This window comes from Enhydra lutris, unplaced genomic scaffold (genome assembly GCF_002288905.1).
Source record: "Enhydra lutris kenyoni isolate GAN:26980312 unplaced genomic scaffold, ASM228890v2 scaffoldscaffold60, whole genome shotgun sequence".
Classification (NCBI taxonomy): Eukaryota; Metazoa; Chordata; class Mammalia; order Carnivora; family Mustelidae; genus Enhydra; species Enhydra lutris.
This window is the reverse complement of record NW_019154144.1, coordinates 310,091-322,321: the sequence shown is the minus strand read 5'-3', so window position 1 is coordinate 322,321 and position 12,231 is coordinate 310,091. Positions and strand designations below refer to the sequence as shown.

Genomic DNA, 12,231 nt, shown 5'->3' with positions numbered 1-12,231 from the left:
AAGCAAGTATCATGCTACACGAATACTCTCTACCTTTAAATTTGGCGGACATGAACATGGCTTAGACGATTCTGAGGCCCGGAGTTTGATTGTTCCAATCTGGGCCCAGCATGTGCTTGTCACGTTGGCTTAGCTCTCATTAGAAAATTGTTAGAAATTTGTTAGAATGAGTGAGTGAGGGAATGGCTCATTCTTCATGTAGGATATAGGATAAAAACCAGTCTTGCAGTTTTTCGTTTGTAAATCAGCACCGAGCTTTGAAATACTACCCATCAGACTTACAGGGCTGTAACTTGGAGTAAATAGAGGCTTGTAACTGGGCAGCCTAGACTAGTTTGTCCTCAAGGAACTACACCCGGGGAAGTAATGAGAAAAAAGCATTTAGGAAGGATGCTGGACAACCATTGAGGATGCCTTATACATCTACCTGGTGGAGGAAAATGTCCCTCAGGCATTTCATAAGGATCTTATATGCAGAGTTCATGTTGCACATCGGGAATTCTCCTAAGTCATGAAAAGCAAAAGTGAAAGTTACAGGGCTAGATAGAGCGGAGAAGAGCTCAATTATTAATCATGCTCCCCAATCTGCTTACTATTGGCCTTTTTATGATTATGTCCGGGGCCTCCTGCTGGGATTTAGAGCACGATAACCCAGATCAAAATTACTTGTTTATAAAATTCCTCTGAATTCTGCTTACTATGTTATGTCGGCAGTTTAATGGAGACTAACTCATTTGCTTCCGTCTTTACACGTCCGCGTGGTGTGAGTTCGTGCTTCTTGGCAGTCTTTTCAAGCCTGAGAAGGTGGGCAAACTAGTCGCCTCATTATGGAGCCGCAGGCGAGGCCAGGGCTTATTCCAAGACCTGCTGACATGCCTTTCCAAGGTGGTTGGTGTGAGGGCAGCACGGTCTCCGTGGGTCATAGGATATTAATATATAAGGTACCAACGAGGCCTTGATGCTAAAATTTCTTAACTCCAAAATCTCACTCTTCTTGCAGATGGAAGGAAGGATAGGCTAAATATGAAGTAGCCTAAAATCTTTCCTTCACGTGGGGCTTAGTTTCCCTCCCGTATTCCATCAGCTGCCACTTAGGCATTTAACCAGAGAATTGTTCAGAGTTTCCTCTTGGATTTTGCTGGCTGTTGAAGCTGGCCCACAGGGAATCCCTGGCCAGGCCCGCATTCCTTTGGGTGAGCCTTGTGCAGTCTTCTTGCAGGGAGTACATTGTAACCAATAAAATGAATTAGTTGAATGAGTTCTTTATGCTCTTAAGTTGGGAATCCTTGGCCCATTCTACACCAGGACATCTCAGTCGTGTGTTTTGAAGGAGCTGAATTTGGATCTGGATTGGCAGAAAGTTTTGGAAAGAATATAGGTTTGTAGATTCAGACAGTTGTGGCTTCAGACAGCATTCCTGTCACCTCCCAGCTCTGAGATCTTGGGCAAACTGTCCTATTTCCTTATTTATAAAATGGGCATAATAGCACCTTCTTCATAGGGTTGAGGTGACTGTATGGACACAAGTAAAAGCCCATCTTAAATGTTCTCACTACTTACAAAAAAAGGGCAACTGTGAGGTAATGTGTTAGTTCACCTTATCATAATCATTTCATGATACATACTTAGATCAAATCATCACATTTTACATCTTAAACTGACACAGGGTTATAGTTACTTATGTCTCAGTAAGGCTGGAGGAAAAAAGGCCTAACACATTTGGCCCACAGGTGATACACAATAAGCATTATTGTCCACACAGTTTCAATACAGCCGACCTATCCCTTCTGGTGAGAATACTTTCTTTTTTTTTTTTTTTTTTAAAGATTTTATTTATTTATTCGACAGAGAGAGATCACAAGTAGGCAGAGAGGCAGGCAGAGAGAGAGAGGAGGAAGCAGGCTCCCCGCCAAGCAGAGAGCCCGACGCGGGGCTCGATCCCAGGACCCGGGGATCACGACCTGAGCTGAAGGCAGAGGCTTTAACACTCTGAGCCACCCAGGCGCCCCTGGTGAGAATACTTTCAAGTTTAACACTCCTTAAGGGGGTGTGAGGCTTCACTTCATCAGGAAATTACCTCATGTCATGTTTATTAAACAAGCACTGATTATGGACCAGATACTCTTTATGATCCAAAGACAATGACATGACCTTTAGCCGTGACAGAAATCCTGTAAATATAAAAATATGAGTGCCATGCTAAGTCCCATGGATAATCCATGAAGGAATGACAAATTCTACCAGGAAATCTGAGGCAAATCTGTACCACCTCACCCCACCGGGGCTGGGGGGCAGGGGAAGCACAGGCAAATTCAAAAATCAGACCTGAGGAAGTGTTCTTCAGTATTCAGCCTGCTCTAAGTAAAACCACCCACTCTGGCTCCCCACTGCCATGACGTGTGGGCCATTTGGAAAGACCAACACTGTCAGGTCACTGGCCACAGCCGAGACCATTGCTTTCAGTTCACGTTTCTCAGAGACCAGGCTTTCTGAAACAAGGTAAAACAGAAAATGAATTCTGCTAAGTTGCACTTGTGCTCAAGTCTTGTAGCTTCCTAATGGAAGCATGAGAAGCAGTTCCTAAGACTGAGGCCTAAGCATCTGGTACTTCCCTCTCTACTTACTGCTAAATTAGGGACTCAGTCCAAACAGCCTGGTTCCCAGGTGAGGAAGACATCCCCTGGAGAAGCCACCAGTGAGGGCCCCGGATTCAACTTCTCCACCACCTGTGCTGGTCTGTGGGAGCTCCACAGACCCTCATGCTGGAGGGCAGACAGGACTGAGGCCGAGGAAGCTCTCGGCAGGGCCTGCACGGGAACAGACTCGGGAGGTGGCCGGTGAGTGTCAGATCTCAGGACCAAGAACCTCCAGCAACGTGCACTGTCTGGATGGTGAAAGAACAGATCATTTGCTCCTGACATTTATAGACAGGAAACCACGGCTGCTCTTGATGAAAGTTTTAAAGATTCAAAGAGCTTTCAGAAGTGGAACAATTCCTTTTAAAGGCAAAGTGATTCTGCTGAACACTCGTCCTTGAACATGCTTAAATAAGAAAGGTTCAGCAGGAGTGGGAAGAGAGGTTTCCCTTAAGTATTAGAATGTACTCACTAAAATCATTTTCTTTTATAGAATAATGAACTTGGCAGTTTGCTCTAAACATGGAGAACAAAGACAATTGATACAATCCAACTTTATTTTACTTCATTATAACAAGACTTTTCAAAAACTCATGACTCTATGCTATTTCTAGCGTTTAAATACAAAACGTTCCAAATTTAGCACAAACAGCGTAAGCTAATGCATAAATGGATTTGGATGAAGTCCTGTGAACCAAATTATTCCTTTTTGTATGTTTGAAAGCAAAGTGTGTTGCCATATTGTTGAAAAGTCATAGGATGAGGCCCTGGGGTCTTTGGTGGGGAGGCCGGTGGGTCAAGTGAGAAACCCTGGGGTTTGTCCCTCCTGAGCTTTTAGCTCTGAGCGGACTGAGGGTGTGGCCAGCGGCTTGATGGGCAAAGCCAGTCCTTGGTCTATTCTAGTTTCTCTCATAAACACCCCGAAGCTAACTTTTCGGATGTGCTCTTTTCTAACATTGAGAAAGGGCTTTTCTTGGCTGCCAGGAAGCAGGGAGCAGGCTGTGATGAGTGATTATCTGGAAGCAGCCAGGCATAAGCTTAGATGCTTTGGAAAAATGGGGCGGGGTTGGGGGGGGGCAGAGAGACAGATTCTTCTTCCTTTTGTGGACTGGGGAAGAGGGTACTTGGTGACATTTTCCTGAGTCTGAAAGGAAGAATACAGGTTTGAAAGGTTTGGAATTGTACATTAAAACAGAGACACATCTATATTGGAAAAAAAAAAAGGCGTAAACACACTTTTATTTCAAATTAAGATTTCTGAAACTATACTAGTTGTATTATAGTCTGTAACTAAATAAGACATAGCACTAAAATAATTCAGTTAATTTTAACTTTTGAGGGTTTTAAAAAAAAGCACCACTTAAAACTTACATATTCCCCCCAAAAATTAAATATAGAAAAGTCGTTCTGTAGGAGTGAGTTTGAGAATGCACAAGGAAACAACAGGGCCAATTTTTCAACCTCTGGTTATTGATATGGAACACTAAATTCAAAGCCAGTTTGAGAATTTCCTACATTGCTCACTTACAGGAAAACAAAACAAAGAGTTTCATGGTAAATTTCTAGCCCTTGGAGGGCTAACCTGTTTTCCTGACTGTGGGTTACTGGCCAGATGACTTCTGAATTTTAACTTCATCATCCAAAAAGATAACATACAGGATTTCCAAGGGTTTTATTTTTTTGAGGAAAACTAAGAAATGACCACAATTGTAACACATAAAAAAAAAAAAAGTCGGAACTAGTCGTAACGATGTCTGAAAACTTTTAGTCTTAGATTTATTTTGAAACCAACTTCCAAACAAGAGGGAATGATGGAGCTGAAACTTGCTCCCACACCTTCCGAGCAAGTCCCTTTGGACTCATTTCCTTGTCACCGCAGCCAAGGACCGACTATGAAAGTCACTCCTGGGTGCTTGCTCAAGGCCTGTCCTCAAAGCCTCGCCCACACCTCCCCATCCCCCCAGTACCCCCCAGTCCCAGAGGAGACAGCGCTGGGGGCGGCGGCCGCCTCATCGCTTGGTGGAGCGCTTCTCATACTTCTCCTGGCCGCTGCGCTTCCTGTGCGGGGAGTGGCTGCCCGCGCCCCGGGCCTGGAAGCTGGGCTTGTAGGGGTGGCCTCTGTGCTGCTTCCGGTTCTCTTCTTTCTGGCTCTGGCTTTTCGAGGGTTCCTTGCTGCCCTCTTTTTGCTCAGGGTCTTGCTCTTTATGGGACGGCAGCGTGTTCTTGATTGTGTTAATCAGAAATCTCTTATTTGTACCAGCGAGAGGACACTTCATCCTGGGGAGGAAAAAGAGAGAACATTCTCAAACCGAATCACTTGCTCCAGAGCTGCACCCACCGGTCATGGGTTCCTGCCAAAGAATTCTGTGTCCACAGAATCAAGTTTCTGAATGCGTTCAGCTTTCCTTGCATGCCACCTAGTGTAAACTGTGAGTACAAGGGGGAAAAAGCAAGACACTTGGAATTCTCCAGTCCACCGAGCTGCCCCTTAGCTGAATACTTCACCCCTCTCTTCCTTATTGGGACTAACTTTCCCACCACTATGCCTGTGCAGGTCTTGGCCACAACGTGAAAGAACAGGATCCCTTCTATTTTCTCCCTGAATAATAGATGCCCGATTTGACTATAATCTGCATTTTTGAGCTAAATTGATCGTGGCTTGTTTTTAATTACCAAAGAGTGACAGTGAAGTCCCTCTCTGAGGAACAAAAAAAGTATCTGTTGCCATATCTTGGATGCTGGGGCTCAGTAGAGCAGAAAAAAAAATTATCCAAAGAATCTATGAAAATGCAATAATCACACTTTATCTTTAAAAGAATCTCACTTTCCATATCAGACTTATAGTTTGTGTTCTGTTGGGGGGGGGCACTTCAAGGAGGCCCATGCTCTGGGTCAGTTTCTGTGTAGTATATATTTAAGCAGCTGGTGATTCAAGTTTACCCAAGAGACAGGATGTAACTAATTAAATTATTATTTTGCATGCTTACGTATATACTACAGTATTATTTTTTCTTTTTCAAGTGCATAAAGCTTTCATTTGGGGGAAGAAAACCCCCCACACAGATGAGAACCTGCATATTTCTCTTGACCTTCGGCTGTCTGTTACACGATGGGCTATTTTAGGAGGATACTGACCCCCCCCAAATCATGTCACTCAGAGTGGCTGGCATTAAGCAAAGATGAATGTAGGATTCTAGAATCTCCATTTTTGTGTCAAACTTGGGATAAAAAAGAGAATCCCACACACTACTTTAAAATCAACCCAGCAGCGCCCCCACCAGGGCGATTTTATCGTCTAGGACCCTATCAGTGAAATGTGAGCAGATACTAGCTTCATGGCACTTACAGGGGTCAGACCTGCTCAAGCAATCAGAAATGGCATCGAACCTGGAAGTAAAATATGGAGAAAAAGAAGAGAAAATGTTTCCTGTAGCAAATAAGCAATTCTTGCGCCTCTAGGAACAGAGAAAATCACTGATTTGCACTCGATGTGCAAGCGTGCTTCGGGCTCAGGCCGGGAGAAGTGAGGAGAGAAGGAGCTAGAACAAGGAGAGAAAGGAATGGAGAGAGCAAGGGCAGAGGAGTGTAGTAGGAGCAGCGGGAACATTTAGAGGGGGTAGCGACCCTGGAGTTTTTGTTTTGTTTTTCTTTTAGTACTGGAGTTTAGAAGCCATGGTGAATGAGATGAGGAGTGAAGAAGAAAGGCAGTGACAAAGCTGTGATGTCGTGAGGGCACAACACCATGGAAGTCCCGGGAGCCCTATGGGGCTTCACTTAGCTTCTAGAGAGAGCAACCACTAGACCTAGATTCAGAAGAGTACGGCACACTGATGTCACCAAAGAGCATAATACGGCTGGCCGGTAGGACAGAAGTGCCCCTCTTTGCCAACTGTGGCCCCATGCTTAGCGCAGGAGCAGAATCGTTGGTACGAGTAAGTGGGCCACGTGTGTCTCTCGGCTCTGGGAGGCCGTGTCCAGCCAGCTCCACAAGTATTCTGCGATCTTTTCCCTGGAGTGGGCCAGCTCAGTGCTGGTGAAACTGGTCAGTCCTTCTCTGGATTAGACATATGAGGAAAGGCAAGTACTGCCAGATGGGACAATAATCAAAACAAAACCTTTGGTAACTCCTGGTGAATTCTGCTCTATTTTGCTCTCTTCCAAGGGAGATCACCTTTCCCACCATCCGCTCTCGTGCTGGATGAACAAAGCTCTTCCGCTAGAGACCTGCGGAGTTCCTGCTGAGAGTGGGGGAGTGGGGACCGCCCCGGAGACAGCAAGCGAAAGAGCTGTTCAGAGAATGAGAGGACTTTCTAGAATCAAGCCACAAGAAAAGTGGCCTTTTAACATTAGAGATGGGATTTTTAATGTTGGTTGTGCCTAAGAATCTATTCCAGGTGAGGAGTCAAGGGCAACTGGGAGAGAATTTGGTTCACCTGGCGGCGGTGGGGGCCGCTGAGAGTGACTGCTCCTGAACGTGCCAGGACATGCTTTCAAAATGACAGCGAGCGCGGACTTAACGCTTGTAATGAGTAAGGCAGGGCAGTGAGGTAGAGCGGCGGCTGCGAGCAGATATGGACGTACGAGTAGTTAATGAGTCCATATAGAGAAATTACGAAATCTGCAATGAAAGTATCACAGCGTAAGGAGTCTGACAGAGCTGCCAACATCTGTGGAAACCCGCTGGGAGGGAACTGCTCTAGCCTTCGGCTGGTAACTTATTTTGCTGAACCTCGCAGCTGGGTGTTCCATTGCTATAAACTCATACGACATGGTACTGGCCGAGCATACATGCTCTGAAGCCACACTATCTATCAGATTGAACCCTGAGCATGTTATATAGTCTCCCCATTGCCTCTTATCTGTTAAATGTGGGATCATAACAGTGACTATCTTCATGGAATGCTTGCCGACCAAATGAGTGAGTGCTTAGAATCATACTAATATATAACAAGCACTTGGTACACGTTAGCTCTGGTTTATATCCTGGCTCTCCTCATTAGCTGTGTGACCAAGGGCAAGTTACTTAACTCCCCTGTGCATCAGTTTTCCCCATTTTAAAACAAGGGTAATAGAAGTATCGGCCCAGTGGGAGGATTTATTGAGATAACGCTTAAAGCACTTAGCACAGGCCCCGGCCCATGGTAAATCCTCAGTACATGTTACCGATGGGTTCTACAGTTTCTTATCCACCATTCCAAAACGTTAAAACCTTTGAAAATCAAGTTCTCTATATGATGCTGAAACTCGTTTGGCAGCAAAACCTGGCCTAACCTGACACTGGGCTGTTTATGTCTAGTCTTTATCGCAGTTAGCATAAGCGTATGTGTGGGGGCAGAAATGATAATGTGTTGAACAAGAACCCCTGGGGGCATTCGTAGTACATACTGGGTGTGCTGATGTATCTTTCTAAAATGTGAAATTATCTCAACTTAGAAATTGGAGGGATTCAAGGGTTTTCAACAAGGGATTGTGGACCATTATTATTATATTATTATTCACTCTCTTCATGACAAAGAATATAGATAGCACATCAGTTAATACAGCGGGGACTTCTCCTTGAGAGCAACTCAAGATAACATACTAAAGTCTCAGACGACCTGAGAAAAGAAGCTAATCAAGAACAGAGCAGGCTAGCTGATGTTCCTCAATGAAAAAAATTAAAAACAAACAAAACCTGAGCCATCAGGAAAAAGTTAATGAGATTTTATAGAAATTTTCATAAAAATGGTTAAAATGAAAAAGTGTTAAAATGGTTAAAATTGTTAAAATGAAAAAGCCACCTGACTGGCTCAGTCGGTTAAGCTTCCGATTCTTGGTTTCGGCTCGGGTTCTAGTCTCACGACTGCTGGGATGGAGTCCAGTGGTGAGCTCGCACTCAGTGGGCTTCAGATATCCTCCCCATTTGCTCCCTCTCCTGCTCGCACACATGCGCACTCTCTCCCTCTTATAAATAAATCTTAAAAAAAAAAAAGTTTTGGTGGGATGCCTGGGTGGCTCGGTCATTAAGCATCTGCCTTGAGCTCAGGTCATGATCTCATCGGGCTCCCCACTCAGACAGGAGCCTGCTGCTCCCTTTCCCACTGCCTGCTACTCCCCCTACTTGTGCTTTCTCTCTCTCTGTCAAATAAATAAATAAATAAATTTGTTTAAAAAAAAAAGTTTTGCATTTCCTCATACTGTGTAAGCCCTGTAGATGCTCTTCAAATAGAACACTGAGGGCTGGGGTATGTAGGTGATTTCCGAAGTCTGTCCCAGTTTTAAAATTCTCTGCTTGTATTCTGCCTGTTAACCCTTTAGAAAATTACTCTCCTCTCATTCATCCCATAAGAAAATTCATTTCTGGGCCACCTGGGTAGCTCAGTTGGTTGAGCACCTGACTCTTGATTTCAGCTGGGATCACGGTCTTGGGGTTATAAGATCGAGCCCTGCTTTGGGCTCTGTGCTTGGCGTGCAGTCTGCTTGGGATTCTTTCTCCCTCTTCCTTTACCTCCCCAGCAATAAATAAATATATAAATACATAAAATCTTAAAAAGAAAAAAAAAAAACTCATTTCATCGATGTGTCTTGTTTCTCAGCTCTTTCTTGGTGCCATTTCCCCCCAGACTTGAGATGACATGATAAGCTCACGTTAGGTATGCACCACTCCAGAGCTTTTCATGTCTGCATGGAGGTAAAACCCAGGCCCTAGAGTGAGAGCACAGGCTGGGGCTGCTCAAGGTGCCTGCACTATATAACATCACTAGCTATGTCCCGAGACATGCTGCTGGGGTTGGGGACCCAAGAGGCCACCAGACGGAGCGGCTGCTTCCCTGTCTGCAGCTCTGACCCACACAATGTCAGCTTCCTCACCCTGGCCAGCTGTTTTTATTTTTGGTTTTAGAAAGGTATATTAGCTCATGTGGAAGGAACTGATTTAAGTATAAACAGATACAAAACTCTAAATATAATGAGACCGCTTACAGCTGCACTGGGAGTACTGAGGACAGCACTGTCAGACATAAGATCTGGCATCCTCACTCTGGTAAACTTTAAAAGGCAAGTGCTTTACTTCACTTCCAAAGCTGTCAGCCCAGCTATGGAGGCTTCTGCATGCCCCAGGAGAGGTAGACTTCTGGAGAATCTGCCATTAGAGAGACCTGCAGACTGATTGAGGCTGGGATTGTAAGCTTTTCATCTCTCTCTCTCTCTTTTTGAATGAGTACATGATATAACAGAATGTGTAAAAATAAGGCACTCCTCCTTGCAATTATCATATTTGACTTAGGAAAAACAGTAGACTATAAACAAACTTAGAGAACAGACAAGGAAGAGATATGTAATCTTTTTCTTTCTGGTTTTAATAGTTTTTATCTTTACTGCTGAAGGATAGAAGTAGTAATATCTAGCATGCTACACAGTCAGACCTGCCACTTTTTAAAAAGATGTTATTTATTTTAGAGAGAGAGGTGGGGAGGGGCAGACGGAGACAGAGCATCTCAAGCAGACCTGGCTGAGCTTGGAGCCTGACATGGGGCTCGATCTCAGGACCCTGAGGTCACCAGAGCCGAAACCAAGAGTTGGACACTTAACTGACTGAGCCATCCAGGTGCCCCAGACCTGCCACTTTTGGATTCTAAAATAGTTCCATGAACACGACCCATCAGCTATTGGTACGTGATCACTAGCCAGTGGGAATGATAACATTGCAGACACTGGCTTCCATGAAGTAATCGTCCCATGCCATCACGTTACTGACGTCACCTCGTTCCATTTCTCCAACCATCCAACACTTTATGGGCAGACAAGAGATGAAGAAAAGCAACGTATCTGAGATCCCAAGCTGGTAGGATTGGAATCAGAGGGTCTGATGCCGAGGTCCACCCTCCCAAATCGGGTTTGGAGAGCTGTGTGGAAGCTTGCTCCCACGATCCCTAGGCCTTTGTTTCCCTAACCACAAAAATAAGATTCCTAATTTCCCAAGGCCTGTTGTACTTCACAGATGTCCACACCAAGTACATTTAGAGTGCTTTCTGTCTCTGTCCTAGCCTTGCCCGTGTCAGTGACTCTCCACTTGACACGGCGTACAGATCTGCTTCTTGGTGCCCGTGCCGGGCAGAGCAGTGTTGGCCGCAGGCGTGCCAACAGTCTCTTCACCTGTGGTTTCTTTGCCTCACTGCTCTGGTGACCAGCCACCTGCTTATGCCGCAGCGGGTCTCTGTCTCTCTCTGCTCCTTCTTCCCGATCTAGGATGGTGTCGGGAGGGCATTAGGCTGGGTCCTGCAGTGAAGATAAATCCCAGGCTATCTGTCTACATATTTGTGCTCAGTAGCAGACCTCCAAGAGGAACAGAGAATGTGTGAGGATAAAGCTCAGAAGCAGGTATGTGAATGGTAGTGTCCAGAGAGAGACGACAAGGCCGCTGTCCTTGGCCGCCAGCTCCCTTAGCTGCACACATTATTTCCACGGCGATGTGATGGAGTGCTCACACACGCGGGGCCCTCTGGTTCACTTTCATAACTGGATCTGAAAGGCTGGGGGCAGCTGGGGGCAGCTGGGGGCAGGGAGCACTGACGAGCCTGCAGCCGTCGGACAGTAACACACGGGAGAGAGGTGGTGTGGTACAAGGAGCATTCATCTGGGGACGAGAAAGCAAACGATGATCCATTCAGCAGCAATTAGCTTGCTGGAGTCCTTTGGGGCCCATGTTCTTTAGCTGTAGAGTAAAGGCTTTGCATCTCTGTGGCCCTGAAATTATGCCAAGAGCCTCGTGAGTCAGTCTGAAACGGGAGCCCTTCCTTCCCCGCCTGCCAGTTCCAGCACGCTGTGCTGTGCTTACCTGCTCACTTGTCCATATCCACTGATGGATGAACAACTTGAAGGCCAGATCAGGGAGTCTTCCTTACTGCTGCCTGAGCCTGGCCTCTTAATATATCTACTGGCACTCAGTCAAATGAATTTAAGAAAAAAAAAACTGCATAAAAACTTGAGAAATAACCAACAGCTGATGAGATACAAAGGAAGAACCGCCTGGATGATTCTTCCCCTTTTCACCAGAATGACCACCAACACCAAACAGAAAAGCACCCAAAAAGGCCCTTCTCCTTAAAACTGGGTTTAAAAAAACCCGAAGACTCATTTTCTGTCAAACTTTGTAACTTTTAATACCGTATATAAGCCTTTCCATATATAAGTCTGAGGTTCTGCGAGCGCCGGACTCCAAACTTACATTGAGCTACAGGTCAGCTGGTGTGAGTGAGACTAGAATAAAAACAGCTTTGTGGACAACGAAGCTGGGTGCATTTCTGAAATTTGTGCTTATAAATTCCTTTGTGTTGACGAAAAAGAAGTCATATGGGCCCATACTTCAGCTCCCTTGAGGCCTCTGTCAAGAACAGCTTCTGAAGAGATTCTTTTGCTGAAATACATCCACGGAAGTACAGAGCACCAAATGGTCTCTTTCTTTATAAAATAAAAAATGGCATTCCGTGGCATTTTCTTTAGTTCAGCAATCTCTTTCTGGCAATGGCTCAACTACCTCACTGAGATCTTTTCATGGACTATCGAGGAGGGAAAAAAATGGCACTCTCGTTCTATTTTCAACTTTAAAGCAAATATA

The 12,231-nt window shown here is 45.2% G+C and overlaps 1 protein-coding gene across 1 annotated transcript in view; it reads right to left on the bottom strand.

The window, feature by feature from the left end:
• Positions 1-4,355: 4,355 nt before the first annotated feature.
• LOC111158550 overlaps positions 4,356-12,231 on the bottom strand; it is a 43,723-nt gene continuing 35,847 nt past the window's right edge. Inside the window, exon 3 of the mRNA XM_022520647.1 lies at positions 4,356-4,913. Coding sequence (XP_022376355.1) covers positions 4,646-4,913 — 268 coding nt within the window. The 3' untranslated portion in view covers positions 4,356-4,645. The remainder of the gene's footprint in view (positions 4,914-12,231) is intronic.